The sequence below is a fragment of the Prunus dulcis genome, chromosome 1 (genome assembly GCF_902201215.1).
Source record: "Prunus dulcis chromosome 1, ALMONDv2, whole genome shotgun sequence".
NCBI lineage: Eukaryota > Viridiplantae > Streptophyta > Magnoliopsida > Rosales > Rosaceae > Prunus > Prunus dulcis.
Window position 1 is genome coordinate 37,557,083 of NC_047650.1, and position 21,138 is coordinate 37,578,220.

The 21,138-nt window shown below is 35.3% G+C and overlaps 4 protein-coding genes across 5 annotated transcripts; all 4 read left to right on the forward strand.

Annotated features, from left to right (window-relative positions):
• The first annotated feature begins 325 nt into the window (after window positions 1-325).
• Window positions 326-2,430, forward strand: LOC117636943 (photosystem II 22 kDa protein, chloroplastic). Its single transcript, XM_034371676.1, has 4 exons — window positions 326-713; window positions 835-948; window positions 1,635-1,878; window positions 2,080-2,430. Exons 1-4 carry the CDS (start codon window positions 480-482, stop codon window positions 2,325-2,327), a joined length of 840 nt encoding a protein of 279 aa, XP_034227567.1. The 5' UTR covers window positions 326-479; the 3' UTR covers window positions 2,328-2,430.
• A 2,001-nt stretch (window positions 2,431-4,431) lies between these two features.
• On the forward strand, window positions 4,432-6,272 carry LOC117612488 (uncharacterized protein At4g08330, chloroplastic). Of its 2 annotated transcripts, XM_034341181.1 has the most exons (3): window positions 4,472-4,886; window positions 5,603-5,829; window positions 5,933-6,263. In XM_034341181.1, the coding sequence occupies exons 1-3, from the start codon at window positions 4,795-4,797 to the stop codon at window positions 6,022-6,024; spliced, it is 411 nt and encodes a 136-aa protein (XP_034197072.1). In that variant the 5' UTR covers window positions 4,472-4,794; the 3' UTR covers window positions 6,025-6,263. The 2 variants fall into 2 exon arrangements, with proteins under 2 accessions (XP_034197067.1, XP_034197072.1); XM_034341176.1 differs by having other exon boundaries at window positions 4,432-4,886; window positions 5,603-6,272.
• A 528-nt stretch (window positions 6,273-6,800) lies between these two features.
• LOC117613940 (esterase-like) lies at window positions 6,801-9,331 on the forward strand. The gene is made up of 5 exons (XM_034342564.1): window positions 6,801-7,280; window positions 7,646-7,858; window positions 7,947-8,116; window positions 8,250-8,511; window positions 8,743-9,331. The coding sequence occupies exons 1-5, from the start codon at window positions 7,016-7,018 to the stop codon at window positions 9,006-9,008; spliced, it is 1,176 nt and encodes a 391-aa protein (XP_034198455.1). The 5' UTR covers window positions 6,801-7,015; the 3' UTR covers window positions 9,009-9,331.
• A 2,536-nt stretch (window positions 9,332-11,867) lies between these two features.
• LOC117613941 (esterase-like) lies at window positions 11,868-14,976 on the forward strand. The gene is made up of 5 exons (XM_034342565.1): window positions 11,868-12,202; window positions 12,765-12,974; window positions 13,068-13,237; window positions 13,841-14,102; window positions 14,369-14,976. Exons 1-5 carry the CDS (start codon window positions 11,941-11,943, stop codon window positions 14,629-14,631), a joined length of 1,167 nt encoding a protein of 388 aa, XP_034198456.1. The 5' UTR covers window positions 11,868-11,940; the 3' UTR covers window positions 14,632-14,976.
• The last annotated feature ends 6,162 nt before the right edge of the window (window positions 14,977-21,138 follow it).

Here is a 21,138-nt window from a genome sequence, read left to right on the forward strand (position 1 = left end):
GAGAGCCATAAAAACTCTACACTAGTTTAATCTAGGACATAACTTTTCTTTTGGTTTGTTTTAAGTTATTTATGTATAAGTGTCGAATTGTGATAACTTAAAACAAAGGTTGTAACAGGCCTACACTTGCAACAGTTGCATTGAATATTCTGTTGTTATGCTGTGTTGTTGAAGGTTTTGAAGCCTCTCAATTGAACCTGTTGAAAGGTTACATGTGTCAATTTGAGTGTTATTATGCAATTTGTTGAAGCCATACAGAGGTAGGCTCCAACATTATCAGCATCACAAAGTACACAGACGTGGGCACTCTAATTGCCCATCAAATTACTCGCACACCATATCCACATCTCTTATGATTGAATGTTAGAACTACAAGCTCTCTCACACACACCTCCATCACTCTCCCTCCTTAAAAAAGGACTGTGAGCAGCAAAGATAAGCTTCTCAACAAAATCAATTTAAACCCAAGAAAAAAAGCCATGGCTCAAACAATGTTGCTCATGTCTAGCAGTGTGTCTTCAAGCCATGTGGTGGATTTGAAGTCCTCAGACCCTTTACTTCAATTACAAGTGCAAAGACTTAGGCCCAAGTCTTTCTCTCAACTTGTGTTCAGACCACTTCCTTCATCCTCTTCCTTTGCCTCCTCATCATCTCCTGCCATTCCTACCGTCGTCGCGCTCTTCAAGTCAAAAACCAAAGCCCCTGTCAAGAAGGTTTTCATTTTTTTAATTATAAATATTTCTCATAGTGCTTTGTTTTTGTTTGTAACCAAGACATAACTTATCTACATTTGTTTGATTTGGTTTCGTTTTTTGTTTTTACTAAATTGAGCAGGCACCACCGCCGAAGCCGAAGGTTGAAGATGGTATCTTTGGAACCTCTGGAGGCATTGGTTTCACAAAGCAGAATGAGCTCTTTGTGGGTCGGGTTGCCATGATTGGCTTTGCTGTGAGACAATCTTCTTCTTCTTGCTGTCTTTGTTCTGTTTCTAGTCTTCTTTGTCATTTATAAATAATTTTCTATTTTTTCATAATTTTATTGCTAATATAAAGTTGAGACAACTTCTGCACAATTTTTTTTAGAGGCCGGTTTAGGTTCAAAATCTCCGACTCACTGGTTTGAGATGTCTTGTTCAATCTTTAATTTTAAATGAGCTAAAATTTCAAAATTGGGTGAGCTGTGGGCTCTAAAAATACCTAAATGTTGTTTTTGGAATGTGGATTGTGGGCTGTACTTAAATAAATTTACTTTCAAAAATTGCATATTTCTGCTAAGAATTTATCACATACACATAAAACACTAATTACATTATTATGAAAAAACAGAGTAGTACATATATACACGGGACAACCTAAAATTCATTGAATGAAAAAAAAAATAAAAATTTGTTCAAACGTTCTTTGAGTGAAACATATTCACAACAATTTGCCTGGCAGGGGCATAATTGGCATGAATGGCCGAAAGCTTAAGACAAGGTCCCAAAAAAAAAAAAACTAAAAGTGATTTCACATCATAAATAAGCTTTTTAAATAACATACACATACAAAATAATGTGATAAGAATTAGAAGAAGCTTGAAATTTTACCTTCTTTTTTTCATCTTTTGTTATGAGCCTTTATTTGCAAACATTGCAGGCATCATTGTTGGGAGAAGCAGTTACAGGGAAAGGAATTCTTGCACAACTGAATCTTGAAACTGGAGTTCCGATCTATGAAGCCGAACCTCTCCTTCTCTTCTTCATCCTTTTTACCCTGCTTGGAGCCATTGGAGCCCTAGGTGACCGTGGTAGCTTCGTTGATGACCCGCCCGCTGGAATTGAAAGGGCAGTCATCCCTCCAGGCAAAGGATTTAGATCAGCCTTAGGTCTCAAGGAAGGAGGTAACCACTTTGCAACTCTACATTAATGTTCAAACTAGAGTAATGGCTTTTGTGACGTGTTACATATGTTGTCAAAATGTCAAGTTCGAACACAAGTTCATACAAAACTCTAATCAATGACTCATATTGACATTTTTAGAACATAACATGTTTGACAAGAGAACATCTTACTAATGAATTTTTGTTGTCTTATATATATAGGTCCTCTATTTGGATTCACAAAGGCAAATGAGCTATTTGTAGGAAGATTGGCACAATTGGGATTTGCATTCTCTCTAATAGGAGAAATCATCACAGGGAAGGGAGCTCTAGCACAGTTAAACATTGAGACTGGGGTCCCCATTAATGAAATTGAACCGCTTGTGTTGCTCAATGTTGTCTTCTTCTTCATTGCTGCTTTGAATCCTGGGACTGGTAAATTTGTCACAGATGAGGGTGAGGAAGAATAGAGGCTTGTGAAGCTCACAAAAAACAACTTATTTCAATCATGTATGAGATAATACTCTCTCTTCCTTCTCTAATTTTCATGTCATGAATTTTTTTAATTTAGTTTATAGCTTTTCACAAATAGACATATTCTAACATGACATTTTATGATATGAAAAACACTTCAAGTCCAACATACTAAGAATTAATTAGAAAATGACAACTGCTAGTTGATGATTTATTCACCAAATAGTCGCGCTAAGAGTTTTTATATAAAATGTCATGTTAGAAAGAGCCTATTTGTGAAACGCATTTTTTCTCCATCACATGGAACTTACAATGGCTACCAAAAGAAAAGAAAATGAAAAAAGAACACCAAAAAAAAGAAAAAAAAAAAAAAAAGGAAGAGAAATTTGAAGCAAACTCAATCGTATGTACCCAAAAAAAAAAAATTGTGACAGTGGTAACGGCCTAAATTTGGAAGTGTGAAAAGAAATGCATTCTTTAACATCATTTAATTAATATTGTAAAAAATTCCATATTAATTTATCTTAAATAAAAACTCCCATATGATGCATTAAAAACGACAATCACAAAAGAAATATTTGGCCAAATATACCTAACAATCTTAACTATTTAATTCTCATTCAAACTCCCTTTATCTGGACTAGCTTTTCTCACTCAAACTCCAACACTCTTAACTATTTAATTCTCACCAATATCTCAATAATTCATAAATAATCTCTGATAATATTAGAAAAATTAATTAATTCAAGATAAAAAGATATATATTTTCTCTCAACATACCGTTAAGGACAGGCGGCAATTTTATGTTCATTGCAATTGTTCACATCATATAGTTGTGTATATATATATATTTTTTGTTGAACTGGGGGGGAACCCCAAACACACAAAACAAACTAGCCAACACAAATCAAGTGGGGTCTAGACACCCCTAACAAATCATCCACCAAAGACCAACTCAATTTGGGGCCTCATCAAAAATGCAGATACCAAGATTTAAGTTGTGTATATTTTAGATATAGTAAACCCTCATAAAATTATTATTCTTTCTTTCTTTATTTTCATTTTTATTATTTTGATTCAGATATGTCACGTTCTTTGAGTGACTGTACACCCACAAACACATATTAATAAGAATTTTGCATATTCATCTACCCTTGATCATCATTGCCTTTTTTTAATTTGAGCCATATTATTATTTTTATTTATTAAGTTGAAGTTTCTTATCACTTTCTCATTTATGTGGACACATAATCTCTGTTGTTATAAAGTTATGCCTTGGCCTTAGTCTAGTGTCACACAGTTTCTCTTTATGATGCGTGAGCAAGAAAAAATCATATACCAATATAAAATAAATTTAAAAAATCGTGATTAAGATAAAAAGTGCATGTGAAGAGGCTAGTAACCTTTAATTGTTTATGACTTTTCTTTTGTCTTTCATTTGATAAATTGAATTATATAATTGAATAGGATAACCTACTAAGCCCTGTAATAACACATTTCAATTAATTCGACCTCGTAATCATGTGTAGTACCAAACGTATCATTGGATTAGTGTTATCATTTTTAATTCAATTCTATACAATCCAATGCAATCTAATTCTACCTCATAATTCAATCCAACCTCGATCACCAAACATGGTCTACAAAAAAATGAGATCATTACTCTAGCTAATTTTAGTTTATTTATATGTTTATATTTACACTGAAATGATAACTCATAACTTGATCTACTCTTTGATTCTTTTCTCTTTATTGAGGTAGTCCAATGGCAATGAATTTTGGGATTAAAAAAAAGTTGGAAAAAGGCAAATTCATTATCAAAGCATTTGGTTATCATAGTCATCGAGCCTTTACAAAAAGGGATGACAGCCAAACACACACAAAAATTCCACATCCAAGACTTAAAATAAGGACAAGCATAACGTAAATTACACAAATCTATTTGACATTTCAATTTAATTAATGTCGTTTCTCATGATCTTCTGGCAAAAATCCACTGTTCATATTCTTTTGTGACTAGATTATCCTAGATTTTAAAATAAATAAATAAATAAATAAATAATACTTAATAAAAAAGAAGCTCCTCGTTGCCGTTGTGCTCCACGTCAGCACAAATAAAAATTATTCATGGAGAGAGAGAATAGCAAGCGGAATATATTTACTTTGTAATTGCTTCCTCTCAGCTTTCTTCTCTCCTCTACCTCTTCTTCGTCTTCGTCTTCTCTGCGACATCTTTTTAGTCTTCAAAACTGCGTCGTATTGGATTCAATCCGAGCTCAAACTGCTACTATTGGCGGTTAATTAACTCACCCGAATCAGGCGGGGCACGTTCGTCACCAACTACTTCTTATCCACCTCCGTCGCTCTCTGTTCCCACAACTGTAATTTCCAAACAAAAAGGTCCAATTTTCAGAAAAGTCACCGTCACCGTCACCATCGTAGCCGTTGATTTCAGCGTCTAGGATGGAGAAATCGAATGTATTGAGAGGCAGTTACCTAAATGGAGCTTACCATCCTTCCCTATCTTCTTCTTCTCGCGCAGATGTCAATTACAGGTTCAATCTCTCTCTCTCTCTGACTCTCTCTGAAATCAGACTTGCTTATATAAAAATGGGGTTTTTCCGTTTTTGTAATTAATTTGATTATATGAAGATAAAGATTGAATCTTTGATATCTGGGTGTGGATTTAATTGTCATTAATTTTTACTTGATAATAAGAGAATGAGAAAAATGAAAGAATCTGTAGGATGTATTTGTGCTTGATGAGTGTTTGGGCCCAGAGACCCTTTTTTAGGATTAATTGATTAAACAAATGAGAAAATCTTTTGAGATCTACGAAAAGGGTCATCATCAAAATTCCCGAAAATGGTATTGATTGGAAGAAAAGGGTAAATCTAAATTGACTTTCTTTCTTGCTGTGGTTGACAAATAAATTACAGTTCCTTGAGACTGCATCTTGTAGGAAAGAGTGGGATGCAAATATTTATCATCAGTTTCAGTACTTGAAGTTTTGTTATAGAGGTAGAGCACTATGCCACTAGCCTCAGCCTACTGCAAGCCAAAACAGAGTTCTAAGACCACGTTGTTCATGATCAAATTCAATAACTCAGAAATGCCGAGAGTAGCAAAAATTTTGTTTTAAATGTTACAGGAATATAGATGTTTTAAACTAGCTTCTACTATCCGAGCTCTATGGGTCATTTTCAATTTAGTTGGCTTCATTTTGGATGGATTTATAGAGCATGTTACATAAATGGTTTTTCTCATGCAGCTGTGGATCTTGTGGCTATGAGCTAAACCTAAGCTCCAACAACCGGAACACTTCTACCATTGGCTCTAACAAGTATGGGAAATCTATAAAGCGAGGGATTATATCATTCTTTCACATCGATGACAGCAGATTTACGCAGGTTGATGAACTTCAATGTAAACCCCATTTCTCTAAGCGGTCTTGGGGTTTGTTCAGCCGGAGAACTAAACTGCTTTGTCGCAAGTGTGGTAAACATATAGGAAATGCTTATGATGATTATACTTCATCTTCTTTCCCACTAGTATTAGATGGATCGGATTCATCCTCAGGCCGTGAACTTTCGAAATGCAGAAAATATGATGTTAGAATTCGATCTTTGCAGCCTTCAAATTCTGAAGAATGCGGCACTCCGATTTTCGGTTGACATATCTGAGCAGGCCTAGTTTGTATTTTCCTTCATGCTAAAGAAGCACCTGCAGCAAGAGCCGCCGAACATTTGCTTCTGCAACACTCCTATGTATGAGGTTGTTCTCTGTATTGATTGGATTGCAGTTTTGTGTTTTACTATATTTATTTAGAAAATTACTTGTATATAAAAAAGTTTGTTCTGCATTGGAGGAATTATGGTGTGGAATTTTTGAAGTGCTTTGAATGATTAAGCGAAGTTTGTTAGAAGATATCATTGCTGGCCCCTTAATATGTCAGATTTTATCTAATTTCTGAACTATTACCATAACCTTGTTCATGTCTTTGGCAATTAAACACACATGGGAAGAGCCTGAATTGATCTTCTTTTCTGTTTCGGGTTTAAAATGTACCAATGAGAAAAGTAGGTTGGTGAGGTGCCAAACTTGGTGGATTTACAGATTTGCTTAAATTTGTCGTAGTATTATGTTAGGAAATCTGGAGCCATGGACACACTTGTAACAACCGCTTTGAGAGTCTGAAATTACTCGATCATATATAAGAGTTCGCTGAATAAATAAAAAATATTACACAATTTAATGTGCACAAATCAACCAAAAAAATACAAACCGACCAAAGATGGAGTGATTCTTGCGTAGAGGCTGCCGCATACAACAAACTCTCACACGAGGCTCAAATGCAGGGAGTTCCCCTTGAGTCGCCATTGTATGCGGCGGTCCCTACACCACAACTTCTCTCATGCATATATATACTCTTGATGTCACATTTTACAGTTTCATCTTATAGACATTATTTAACATTTGAAACCCAGATTAAATTCTTCTTTTCTAGGTTGGACAATGCAACCCACGCATAAAATGCTGAAATATGTCCTTTGGCATTTGCCTTTCTGCAAATACAAACGAAAATTCCACCTTCCTTGCACTACATAAAAACAAACATACTCTTGGATTTCCTTAATTCTCATCTGCAACATCACATCTTTTTGGTATTTTCTTTTTCTCCACCATGGAGTCTCCCAGAATTACTGTCAAAGTTATCATTTCTCTATTTTGCTCTTATATGCTTTTGTCACATTATATCACCACTTCGAGCCCTGCCTTGGCTTTGGAAGACTGTCACTTTCCAGCAATCTTTAACTTTGGAGACTCAAATTCAGATACTGGTGGAATGGCTGCGGCCATTTATCGACCACCACCACCCTCTGGGAAAACCCATTTTCATACGCCAGCGGGAAGATTCTCAGATGGCAGGCTCATAATCGATTTTCTTGGTATGTATATTTTTCTTTTTATTTAAGGAAAATGTATATCATCTTTGTTCTTCTGTATATGTTTGGCTCTCATTCTCTGTAAACAACCATTCCCACTTACGTGCGATTGTGAATCACAATTTGCGATATGATCTTTACACATGTTTGTCAAATGTCATGACTTGATGGTCGACCTAAATCGATCAAATTTTTTGGCCAAAGTACTTAAAAACTCTCTATATCCATGACCAAATTTTTAAGGGAAAAATCAGACTTAAAATCATCCCAATTATTTCCCACATTGGTTGCAAACTTGCAACATGCTTTTCTTTTTTTTCTTTTTTTTTTTTTCTTTAAATTGTTGTCTGATAAAACTTGTGGTTTAGCCAAGAGTCTTGGTCACCCCTTTCTAAGCGCATATCTGGATTCAATTGGGACCAACTTCTCGCATGGTGCAAATTTTGCCACTGCATCTTCCACCATCAGATTGCCAGATCCCATTATACCAGCTCCTGGAGGATTTAGTCCCTTCACCCTCAATATTCAATGCTCGCAGTTCTTGCAACTAAAATCCAGATCACAACTCATAAGGCATCGAGGTAAAACAAAAACTAAAAAGCTCTATAATTATTTAATTATTAGGGTGACAAAACTTTGTGACTGGAGCTTTGTTCAATATGTATGTAGGGGGAATATTTGCAAGTTTGATGCCCAAGAAGAAGTATTTTGCCAAAGCCTTATACACATTTGACATTGGCCAGAATGACCTTCCAGAAGGGTTTTTTGGTAATTTGACTGTTCAAGAAGTCAATGCATCTGTTCCTAATATAGTCAGTATGTTCTCAGCAAATATTAAGGTAATTAATCTTCCGGTGAAAAAATATTGAATTAATATAACATGTCAGACTGTTTAATAATGAAATATTTTCTATTTTTCAATTCGCTCGTTTTTCACTTTACTTAATTATAATCTTAATGTTTATGATGTAGAAAATATATGATTCGGGAGGGAGATCATTTTGGATCCACAACACTGGGCCAATTGGGTGTATCCCTTACATCTTAGTTAATTTTCCAGCTCAAAAGGATGAGGTTGGCTGTGCAAAGTTATACAATGAAGTAGCTCAGTATTTTAACCACAAGCTGAAGGAGGCCACAGTTCAACTTAGGAAGGATCTACCTTTGGCTGCTATAACCTATGTAGACATATATTCAGTCAAATACTCTCTTTACAAGGAACCCCAAAAATATGGTAAGCCACTCAACCTTATGATATTCACAAAATACACCGGCAAAAAGTTGTAACCTGTCACATAATTTCAAATGACTTTGTTGGACTTATCAAGTATACATAACACCTGTCACATAATGCGGCTTAAAAAATATGATCTTTTAAGTATTATTTAAAAGAAAAGCATACATGGAGAAATTCGGTGAATGAAATTTATTTTCACTTTGTATTAATTGCTTGGAAATGTTTCAGGGTTTGAGCAACCACTTGTTTCTTGTTGTGGCACTGGTGGCAAGTACAACTTTAACAGTAAAACTGTTGAATGTGGAAGAACAGTTACAGTTAATGGAAGACAAATATTTGCTGACTCATGCAAACGTCCTTATGTTAAAGTGAACTGGGATGGGATTCATTATACTGATGCAGCTGCCAAGATTATTTTTGATAAAATTTCAACTGGAGCATTTTCCGATCCACCCCTTCCTTTGAAGCAAGCATGTCATAGGAGTTTGGAATAACTCATACATTAATCAATAATTGTGTGGTACCTTTGTAACTGCAGGTCCCACATGATGTTTCTTTCTCTTATTTTTGAGGTCATCAATACTTCTCTTGATAACATTACTTTTTGAGAGAAAAGCGATAGTATTTTATTGAATATGGATGAGTAACAAGTACAAATTGGGGTTTTGTGTTCATCCATTTATTTAGAAAATTACTTGTATATATAAAGGTTTGTTTAGCAGTGAAGGAATATGGTGTGGAATTTTGGAGTGGTTTGAATGATTGAGCAAAGTTTGTCAGAACATTAGCATTTCCGGGCTCTTAATCTGCTACATTTTATCTAATTTGTGAACTTATTACCACTAACCTTGTTCATGCCTTTGGACATTAAACACAAATAGGACGAGCCTATTTTTTTTCCTTTTTTTTTCTCCTTCTTTTTGGGTTTATAATAATGTAACAATGAGCAAAATATGTAGATGAGGTGCCAAACTTGGTGGATTTACATATTTACTTAATTTGTCAAAGTATTATGTTAAGAATTCTGGAGCCATAAACACAATTGTTAGGTTTTTTGATTAGATATATTTTTAGCTTTCCTTGACAACTTGACTAAATAAAATACAAAATATAATGAATGGTTATATTACTAATGATACCAAAGCCTTTTGTGATAAAACCCCACATTTATTGGGCTTTGTAGGTGGTTAAGTTAGAGACAATATCAGTATTGTTAGTAGTGGGCCGTTGACCCATCTCTCTGAATTTAACATGGTATCGGTGTTTTCACTGTAGATGACTAGACTAATCATCGTTTAGTTCACGGTGTTTTCACCTGATGTTCTATAACTAGTTGTTGACTAGTCATGTGACTAGACTAGTCATCGTTTAGTTCACGCGTTATTGCCACCTCATGTTCTATAACTAATTGTTGACTAGTCATGTTGTAGCTTGGTTTGTTTGATTGTTATTCCCTTTGATCTATCTAGTTGGTTTAAAGTTTTTACCCCTTTCACACTTAAATAACAATTTCACTTGTAACAACCACCGTGTCAATTGAGATTACTCGATTATAGTCATTAAGAGTTCTCTCTATAAAAATATAAACAACAATGATCAATTGAATGTACACAAATGGACCAAATTCAAAATCAATCTGAACATTTTTTTCTTTTATGTAGGAGTTATTCTAACTCTGGACATTAGTGTGAAGGTGAAAGTTTTATTACCGGAAGAAAGTCTTCACAGATGGAGTAATTCTTGTGTAGAAACTACCGCATGTATATATTATTTATAGATTTTCAATTTTAAACTTTAAAAAAAAATACATTTATTCATGTGTCATGATGTCATTGGACATATGAGTTCCACTTATCTTTCACATCAACCACTTAAAAAAATTTCTAACAACATAGACCAATTTGATGTGTAAAAGGTAACGTTAAGGATTATTAGTATCACAAAAAAAAAATCTTAAGGACAATTTGTGACTATTTTGTAAATCTCATGAACTATTTGTGATAAAAGCCTATTAATTATTAGCATGACACATTATTTTCAAGCCAGAACTTTGTGACTGGAGCTTTGTTCAATTTGTATATAGGGGGCATATTTGCAAGTTTGATGTGTAGAAGTATTTCTCCAAAGCTTTATACACATTTGACATTGGCCAGAATGACCTTGGAGAAGGGATCTTTGGTAACTTGATTGTTCAAGAAGTCAATGCATCGGTTCCTGATATAATCAGTGGGTTCTCAGCAAATATTGAAATATTTTACATTTTTCAGCTCGCTCTTTTTTAAGTTTATTGAATTATAATGTCAATGTTTATGATGTAGAAAATATATGATTCAAGAGGAAGATTGTCACATCCCGGGATCGGCTCTGCAGTAGTACGATATTGTTCGCTTTGGGCCCCCTCTCTGCCCTCACGATTTTGTTTCTCGGAACTCACGAGCAAATTCCCAGTGGGTCACCACTCTTGTGATTGTTCTAGCCCCGACTCGCTTAACTTCAGAGTTCTCATGACTTCGAAGCTAGTGAGCTCCCAAAAGGTCTCGTGCTAGATGGAGGCGGACATGTACATATAAGGCACATCACTCCCTTTCCGTTGGTCGATGTGGGATGTTACAATCAACCTCCCTTAGGGGCCCGACGTTCTTATCGGCACACTCGCACCACAAGGAAGAGTGACTTTGATACCAAATTGTCACATCCTGGAATCGGCTCTGCACGATATTAGTCTCAATCCAAAGTCGCTTGATAAAATACCCATAATCATTCTACACCATAATATTAACTTTTCACTGAAATATGAAAATCCACCTTGAATTTTCGGGGTATTACATCAAGCTATAACTTGTCAAAAAGGAAACAAATTACAATCAATATAGGAAATCTGGTAAATCTGGTCAACTCACGTCAACATGGATACGTGATCATATTAACTATGACAACTTGGGGTTGGAGAGATTTGAGTTCGACAATAAAGCTAACTTCGTAATTGCAGGGTTACTATCACTCACCAGAAAAGAAGATAACTATGACAACTTGGGGTTGGAGGGATTTGCTGACTTCTTTTTTGTGCAACAACAAGAACCTTTGACTATAAGAGGCCATTTGACTAACTCTCACCATATGGTCTATTGTGAGGAGCTGTTGTATAGAGGAGGGAGTTACATAGATGACATCTCTTGATGTCATATCTTACAAATTGCATCTTACAGACATTAATTACATTTGAAAAACGCACAGCTTTTCCAGGTAGGCCAAGGCATAGCTAGATTTCTAGATGGTTGAAAACTTACGCAACTTAGCATTTCTGGCTTTCTACAAATGCAGTTGAAAATTCCACCTTTTCCTTGCACTATAAAAGGAACATACTCTTGGATAATTTATTACTTCTCATCTGCAACATCTTTGTGGTATATATTTGCTTTCTCCACTATGGAGTCTCCTAGAATTCCTATCAAAGCTATCGTTTCTCTATTTTGCTCTTATATGCTTTTGTGGCATATCACCACTTTGAGCCCTACCTTGGCTTTGGAAGACTGTGAGTTTCCAGCCATCTTTAACTTTGGAGATTCAAATTCAGATACTGGTGGATTTGCTGCGTCCCTTTCGCCACCAACGCCACCTTATGGGGAGACCTATTTTCATATGCCGGTTGGAAGATTCTCAGATGGCAGGCTCATAATCGATTTTCTTGGTATGCATTTTTGGTTTTTGCTTTTGTGTTAATATTTATTTAGGAAAAGGTATTAATAGGATATGCTTTTAAATTAATTCTTATCTTATTCTTATGGCTGACAATTCAAACATGTATAAATGGTGGAAAAATTGCTTTTGTTTTCCAAATTGTTTTCAAACGCCGTACACAAAGACCCAAAGTGCATGGTAGACCCAATAAGCTTTCTGGACACTCATTTTTCTTGATAATTTTGGGCAGTAAGTTTTATATATATCAAATAATATTGGATGAAGAGAAACATATAGTGACTTGACTTGCAGAGTATTTTAGGTTCAAACATCATGATACTTGACGCTGTGTGATAAAATTCCCCTCTCTTAATATAATTTGTAAAAAAATAAAAAAAAATAAAAAAATAAAGCCCTTCCCGTAATATGGACATGTGTTGGCATAATACCTCTATTTGCATAAGTACTTCGTACTAAATGATAAGTTCTTTTCTTTTTCAACATGCATTTCGTTGTTATGCGGTTTTCTTTTCTTTTTCCAAAATTCTTGTCTAATAAAACTTGTGGTTCAGCAAAGAATCTTGGTCACCCCTTTCTAAGCGCATATCTGGATTCCCTTGGGACCAACTTCTCGTATGGTGCAAATTTTGCCACTGCAGCTTCCACCATCAGATTGCCAGATCAAATTTTTCCAGCTGGTGGATTTAGTCCCTTCTACCTCAATATTCAGTACGTGCAGTTCATGCAACTAAAATCCAGATCACAACTCATTAGGCATCGAGGTAAAAATTTAATTATTTATTACTTATTAGGACAGCAAATTATTTTCAAGCCAAAAAACTTTGTGACTGGAGCTTTGTTTAATTTGTATATAGGGGGAATATTTGCAAGTTTGATGCCCAAGGAGGAGTATTTCTCCAAAGCTTTATACACATTTGACATTGGACAGAATGACCTAGGAGAGGGGTTCTTTGGCAACTTGACTGTTCAAGAGGTCAATGCATCGGTTCCTGATATAATCAGTGGGTTCTCGGCAAATATTAAGGTAATTAATCTTCCAGGTGATAAAGTTGTGGTTCAGCTGAGAGTCTTGGTCAATGGGGGCCCAACTCATTGTATCAATTATATTTTAAGATCCTATGTTCAACAATTGGTCGTGTCTCTATTATTATACGTTCAAATATTTAGTTATATATTAATTCTTAACATTCGTGATATAGATAAACTTTACACCATTTAATTTTTATAAATACACTATAAAAAATAAAAAAATTGACAGTTGACCCTATTAACTTCAATTTTAATTATTAAATTACTTTAATATCCTATTGAATGTTTTGGGTTTTTTTAATGAAGTTTTGGAGTTCGGCTTGTTTTAAGAAATTGATGGCAGTTTTGTAATTTATAGAAAGTTCGAAGTCTCTTTGTTATGTTTTGAATGAGCTTTGGGTGTGTTTCTAAATTCCATTTCATGTGAGTTTTTTTAAATATAATTTGGATCCCTATATTATGTATAAATAGTGAATCTCCCTTCAAATAACATGTTAGACTGTCTAATAAGAGAATATATTTTAATTTTTCAGCTCGCTGCTTTTTTTAACTTTTGGTGAATTATGATGTTAATGTGGTGATTATTGTGATGATGTAGAAAATATATGATTTGGGAGCGAGATCATTTTGGATCCACAACACTGGGCCAATTGGCTGTCTCCCTTATATCTTAGCCAATTTCCCAGCTCAAACGGATGAGGCTGGCTGTGCAAAGTCATATAATGAAGTAGCTCAGCATTTTAACCAGAAGCTGAAGGAAGCCACAGTTCAACTTAGGAAAGATCTACCTTTGGCTGCAATTACTTATGTGGACGTCTATTCAGTTAAATACTCTCTTTTCAAGGAACCCCAAAAATATGGTAAGCCACTCAAACTTATGATATTCACAAAACATACCTGTATAAAGTTTGCAGTTTTTTTTTTGTTTTTTTGTTTTTGCTTACATACGTAATTTCAAATGATTTCATTGGACTGATAAGTATATCACCCGTCACATAATGTAATTCACTAATGTGATTTAAAAATGTGATCTCTTAAGCATTATTAAAACGGAAAGCATATACAAAGAAATTCCATGAATGAAATCTATTTTCACTCTATATTAAATTGGTTGCAAATGTTTCAGGGTTTGAGCTCCCACTTGTTGCTTGTTGTGGGTATGGTGGCAAGTACAACTATAACAGTAGTTCTGAATGTGGAGGAACAGCTAGAGTTAATGGAAGGCAAATATTTGTTGGCTCATGCAAAGATCCTTCGGTGAAAGTGAATTGGGATGGCATTCATTATACTGAGGCAGCTGCCAAGTTTATTTCTGATAAAATTTCAACTGGAGCATTTTCTGATCCACCCCTTGCTTTGAAACAAGCATGTCACAAGAGTTTGCCCTAATAATTAAATAAACCAAAAAATTAAATACGTACAGACAGATGCATGCAGGTGGAAATTATTTTGTATTAGAATAATTGTGTTGGAGGTCCCTTGAGCCATCTAGGTAGTAATTTAGAATACCCAATAAAGTCTTTGGGGTATAACTCAGTTGCTTGAACTCTTTTACTTTCACTCATGTGGGTAGAGGTTCGAAACCCCAAAACACCCAATGAATATTTATGTAAACCCGCCTTCCCGCCCCTCCCGAATTACTTGCACTAAAAAAAGTACACCATAAAAAATAAAGGCTCCTATACTTGGTTTTTAATAAAAGAGCAATGCTAGTTATACAACATTTATATACCATCTTTTGTTGAACATTCAATTTTTAGTTGTCATTTTTCTTTCTCTTATTTATGAGGTTCAATACTTCTCTTCGAATTCAAATATTACTTTGGTTTAGTGTGTTTAATCCCAATTTCAACTAACAATGCAAACTGATTCGATAAAGTCTCATAATTAATATGATTTAATATATTCGACATTCTGGGTAGAATTTGGTGAACAAAAAGCATTATGTGTTGAAAGTGTGAATTTTATGTCGGGAACTTAAAGTCTTAGAGCATCCACAATCATACTCTCTATTTTTTTTGGTTAAATTTTAGCTAAAAGCATAAATGTTATTATTTTAGGAGCTCTCTATACAATTTAAACTCCAATCTCTCCAGATCAAACCAATTTATTTTTGTGTTTGGTCACTGGAGATGTTATACTCATATTTGGCATTACGACTACTCTGTACTTTTTTCTGTGTTATAAATAAAATTACTATCGCTTTTAATCAATGGAAGCCAAATATTTGTTGGCTCATGCAAAGATCCTTCGGTGAGAGTGAATTGGGATGGCATTCATTATACTGAGGCCGATGCCAAATTTATTTATGATAAAATTTCAACTGGAGCATTTTCTCATCCACCCCTTGCTTTGAAACAAGCATGTCACAAGAATTTGGCCTAATAATTAAATAAATCAAAAATTAAATACGTACAGACAGAGGCATGCGGGTGGAAATTATTTTGTATTGGAATAATTGTGTTGCACCTTGTAGCTGCCGGTCCCTTGAGCCATTTTAGGTAGTAATTTGGAATATCTAATAAAGTCAGTGGAGTATAGCTCAATTGGTTGAATTTTTCCACCTTCATCCACGTGGGTAGAGTCTCATAATTAATATGAATTAATATATTCAACATTTTGGGTAGAATTTGGTTAACAAAAAGTATGCGTTGAGAGTGTGAATCTCACGTTGGGAACTTAAAGTCTTAGAGCATCAACAGTCATACTCTCTATTTTTCAGTTAAATTTGAGCTAAAAACATATAAAAGTTATTTTAGGAGCTCTCTACAAAATTTAAACTCCAATCTTGCTCTCTAGTTTAGGGAGTCATAAATGCTATAATTCTTTTCTAATTGGTCAATCTTCATTAAAAAATAATATAAAAAATAATTAGCATTAACTAAAGGTTTGAAATACTCATTAAATAAAGCAGCATTAAATTATAGGGAGCTACTATGAGTCCTTTCTCTCTCTTCAGATTTAGGAGCTCCTAGAGGTCTCCTTATTTTAGGAGGTGGATAGGCAGCATGGCTGGAGTTGTATTTTTTCAATTCCTCCCTAAAATTTGTATACGGATGTGGTTTAGGGAGCCCATTGTGGATGCTCTTAGAGCATCTATAATGGACTCCTTAAACCAAAATTTGAAAATCTTGATTTCAAAATTCTTCTTTTGATTTTCTTATGCCTCAAAAAGTTCATAAATCATTCTCTAATTGCTTCAACACTTGATAGAATGAACTTAGAACAAGAGTCCCACTTTTCATCCTTCCAATTACTTCAACACTTCACCATTTTCTTTTCTACGTCTGACATTTGCTTTCTTAATTCTCTCATTGATGTAATAATAATAAATTCCATCTCCCTTATTTCCAAGTCTTCTCTTCTTCTTCTTCTACCATTTTCTTTTCTACGTCTCACATTTTCTTTCTTAATTTTCTCATTGATGTAATAGTAATAAACTCCATCTCCCTTATTTCCAAGTCTTCTCTTCTTCTTCTTCCACAATTTTCTTTTCTACGTACGTATCACATTTGCTTTCTTAATTCTCTCATCGATGTAATAGTAATAAACTCCACCTCCTTTATTTCCAAGTCGTCGTCTTCTTCTTCTTCTTCTGGGTGGAAGAGTGGGTTGTTGCCCTCCGCGTTTCAGATTCTTCTCTTCTTTCTCTTTAAAAATAATAATAAAAAAGCCTATAAGGGCATTTTGGTAATTTTTACATGGAGGATATTTTTGTCATTTTTCCCAAACGTCAAAAAAGATTTCTTGCACGTTCGTTGAGTCGACTACTATTGTCCTACCTCAGAATCATAATTTTTTCAATCCAATTTCTTATACTTATTTTGAAAAATTCACAAAATGTTACATAAGGGAATTTTTGTCCAACTTGAAATCAAACACACTTAATCCAGTAGTCTCAATACAAAATCATTTGATAAAATACTAATAATCATCCTTCACAAGAATATTAATTTTACTGAAATATGGAAATCCACCTTGAATTTCAGAGTATTACATCAAGATGTAGCTCGTAATTCTATTTTGAGTACGTAGAAAATCAAAATTAGAAAAAGAAACAAATTACAATCAATATGAGAAATCTGGACAACTCACACCAACATGGACCGTGGTAATCTGAAATTACTTGATCATATTAACTATGACTCAACTTGTGGGTGGAGGGATTTGAATTTGACAATAAAGCTAAATTCGTAATTGCAGCGTTACTATAGGCTTTACTCACCAAAAAAGAAAGTAACTACTGCTGACTTTTTTTTAGTGCAAAAACAAGAACCACATAAGAGACTGCTGCATTTGACTAACTCTCACCATATGGTCCATTGTGAGGAGCTGTTGTATATATTAGCCATAACTCTATGGTTGATCAAAATGATCATCACACCCAGCAAAAACCAGAAAATGGTTAACACACCCATGCTATGACAGCTGCTGAAGGAAGTTGAGGTTTCACCCCAAAACCAATAGGCAATGGGGGGAGTAGCCCAACTCCTTATAAACCTAGGCTAGGTCCCTTAACATTTCAATGTGGGACAAACACTCTCAACACGCCCCCGCACATGTGGCGAACTTTCAAGCCTAACACGTGGACAACACATATTGGGTGACGTGGGAGCACGTGTGGCCGTTGGGCCAAACACGTGAAGCCTTGCTCTGATACCATGAAGGAAGTTGAGGTTCCACCCCAAAACCAATTGGCAATGGGGGGAGTGACCCAACTCCTTATAAGCCTTTGCTAGGTTTCTTAACTTTCCAATGTGGGACTCTTTACCTTCACATTCTCACACGCCCCCGCACGTGTGGCGAATTTTCAAGCCTAACACGTGGACAACATATATTGGGTGACGTGGAGCACGTGTGGCCGTTGGGCTTTCACACGTGGGCTAACCCGCTCTGATACCATGAAGGAAGTTGAGGTTCCACCCCAAAACCAATAGGCAATGGGGGGAGTAGCCCAACTCCTTATAAACCTAGGCTAGGTCCCTTAACATTTCAATGTGGGACAAACACTCTCAACAGCTGCTGTGCTCGAATGGTCACAAAGGCATATTCAACACAAGCACAAGCATATTCTTTGTTCTTATCTGCTGAGTCATCCTCAAGGGTCCTTGTCCTAGGATTTTCTATATAGTCTGTTGTGTATATATATACACATTTTACCTCAATTGTAAATGTCAAGAGAGGCAATCTTTTATTGTCTCATACATTGATTGTAACCCATGTATTAGACAGTGAGAAAGAAACTGAAAGGAGAAGAGTGCTCGCTCATGCCCCAGGATAAGTAACTCCATTTGCATTAACAATACTCATCCATCCAGGTTGGGTGATACTTAGAAAATCATTGGGATCAAACGTTATACGGTCAGTTGTGCCCGAAATAATTATCAAGCCAGTAGAATCATTCTTATCATAAGTATGGAAAACATAATCACAGTTACATGAGTCACTGAGGATTGTAGAACCATCATCAAGTGTCGATGCACTAGAAGATCCTACCCGAGGAACAAAAGATAACTGGGTTTCGGCAGTTACAAGGGTGGCACAACTCGAACCACTACTTGTAGCTTATCGTTCCTTTGGACTTTGAGTTCATCCCACCATTTTGGATAATCATTCAACTTGGAACAAGTTTCTCAACTATGTTTCGGATTGCCACAATGTGTGCAACCTCCTCCATTTGTCTGAGTCTTCAGCCATGAGGCCATATTTGGCTTCGCGGTGTTCGCGGGTTGGGTGGTTGTCTTTGCATATGACTGTATCTGAAGCGGTGCAATGTCAGTAGAAGGCGGTGTTGATCCCGACCGATTAGTTTGTACTTTTTGTAGGAAACAGATTCATTTAGAGTACATCCCTGCAAGCTTCATAAATTATGCCTCAAAAGGTTCATAAATTAGTCTCTAACTCAGTTACAACTATAAATCTACTCAAACAATTAATTACACAAAATCACAAGAATTGAAAATGAACTTAAAACAAGAGTCCCACCTTTCATCCTTCCAATTGCTTCAACACTCCACCATTTTCTTTTCTACCTCTCACATTTTGTTTTCTTAATTCTCCCATGGATGTAATAGTAATAAACTCCACCTTCTTCTTCTTCTTTTCATACTGGTGGATTTGAAAGTTTGAGGCAAGGAGGAAAGAATGGGAGGAAGAGTGGGCTGTTGCCCTTCACGTTTCAAATTCTTCTCTTCTTTATTTTTATTATTATTTTATTATTATTATTATTTTATTATTATTATTATTTTAATATCTACAAGGGCATTTTGGTAATTTTCACATGTAGGGGTATTTTGATTATTTTAGCCCAAAATTCAGAAACAATTTTAATTCTATGTCTACATGTATAAAAATTGTAGCAATTTATTTTATAGATAATAGATATTTAGACTGGAGTTGACGAACAACCAGTACCAATATTAGTGTTTATTAGTGTCGACTAGAAATGGGGCGTGGCCAACCTATGCATTCGTTGAGTCCACTACTATCGTTCTACCTCAGAATCATAAATTTTTCACTTGTTGCTTGTTGTGGCTTTGGTGGCAAGTACAACTATAACGGTAGAACTGTTGAATGTGGAAGAACAGTTACAGTTAATGGAAGACAAATATTTGCTGACTCATGCATACGTCCTTATGTTAAAGTGAACTGGGATAGGATTTATTATTCTGATGCAGCTGCCAAGATTGTTTTTGATAAAATTTCAACTGGAGTTTTTTCCGATCCACCCCTTCCTTTGAAACAAGCATATCACAGGAGTTTGGACTAACCCATAAATTAATCAATCATCAAGTACTGCAAACACAAGCATGCAGGTGGAAACTACTTCGTGTGGTGTGATACCTTTGTAACTGCAGGTCAGGTCCCATGAGCCATTTAGGTAGTCATTTCGAATCCCATAACAAATAAAGGTTCCAGTATTTGGTTTTTAATTAAAATTTCATTGATTTTTCTTCTTCTTATTTTTGAGGTCAATACTTCTCATAGAACATTACTTCGATTTAGTGTTTCACATGAAAAAAAAGGTGTATTTTTTTTTTAGTGGGGTTGGGTTGTTGGGGAGGCCACTTTGCCTCCTTTCTTCCTTCTTTCTTCCTAGTGTCATCCCACCATTCGACTAAACTGAGTTATCTCCCCCATATTTGTGGAGGGCTTTTCTTCCTAGCTGATTTCGTGCTAGGTTTTGCTTCCCTTGTGTTTTGCGAGGGAGAGAGAGAGCGAATTAATTATTTTTATTTCTTTCAGATATTATTATTATTTTATTAATATTTTATTTCTTTTAGATATATACAACAAACATACTCTTGGATTCCACCTCTCTTCTGCAACATTTTTCTGGTACTTGCTTTCTCCACCATGGAGTCTCCTAGAATTACTATTAAACCTCTGTTTCTCTCTTATATGCTTCTGTCGCATATCACCACAATTAAACCTTTTTCATGTCTTTGGACATTAAACACACATGGGAAAAGCCTGAGTTGATCTTCTTTCCTTTTTTGGGTTTAAAAAATGTTCCAATGAGAAAAGTAGGTTGGTGAGGTGCCAAACTTGGTGGATTTACAGATTTGCTTAAATTTGTCGTAGTATTATGTTAGGAAATCTGGAGCCATAGACACACTTGTAACAACCACTGTGAGAATCTGAAATTATTCAATCATGTAAGAGTTTGCTGAATAAATAAAAAATATTACACAATTTAATGTGTACAAATCAACAAAAAAAATAAAAACAGACCAAAGATGCAGTGATTCTTGCGTAGAGATTGCCACATACAACAAGCTCTCACATGCAGGGAGCCCCCCTCGAGTCGCCGTTGTATGCGGCAGTCCCTACACCACAACTTCTCTCATACATATCTACTCTTGATGTCACATTTTAGGATTTTCTTAGTTCTCA

Coding starts and splice junctions, on each gene's coding strand:
- LOC117612488 (XM_034341176.1), top strand. CDS start 4,795: ATGGAGAAATCGAATGTATTGAGAGGCAGTTACCTAAATGGAGCTTAC. Junction 4,887..5,602: donor CGCGCAGATGTCAATTACAG/GTTCAATCTCTC, acceptor TTTCTCATGCAG/CTGTGGATCTTGTGGCTATG.
- LOC117613941 (XM_034342565.1), top strand. CDS start 11,941: ATGGAGTCTCCTAGAATTCCTATCAAAGCTATCGTTTCTCTATTTTGC. Junction 12,975..13,067: donor ACAACTCATTAGGCATCGAG/GTAAAAATTTAA, acceptor ATTTGTATATAG/GGGGAATATTTGCAAGTTTG. Junction 14,103..14,368: donor CAAGGAACCCCAAAAATATG/GTAAGCCACTCA, acceptor CAAATGTTTCAG/GGTTTGAGCTCCCACTTGTT.
- LOC117636943 (XM_034371676.1), top strand. CDS start 480: ATGGCTCAAACAATGTTGCTCATGTCTAGCAGTGTGTCTTCAAGCCAT. Junction 949..1,634: donor TTGCCATGATTGGCTTTGCT/GTGAGACAATCT, acceptor CAAACATTGCAG/GCATCATTGTTGGGAGAAGC. Junction 1,879..2,079: donor CTTAGGTCTCAAGGAAGGAG/GTAACCACTTTG, acceptor TTATATATATAG/GTCCTCTATTTGGATTCACA.
- LOC117613940 (XM_034342564.1), top strand. CDS start 7,016: ATGGAGTCTCCCAGAATTACTGTCAAAGTTATCATTTCTCTATTTTGC. Junction 7,281..7,645: donor GCTCATAATCGATTTTCTTG/GTATGTATATTT, acceptor CTTGTGGTTTAG/CCAAGAGTCTTGGTCACCCC. Junction 8,117..8,249: donor TGTTCTCAGCAAATATTAAG/GTAATTAATCTT, acceptor TTTATGATGTAG/AAAATATATGATTCGGGAGG.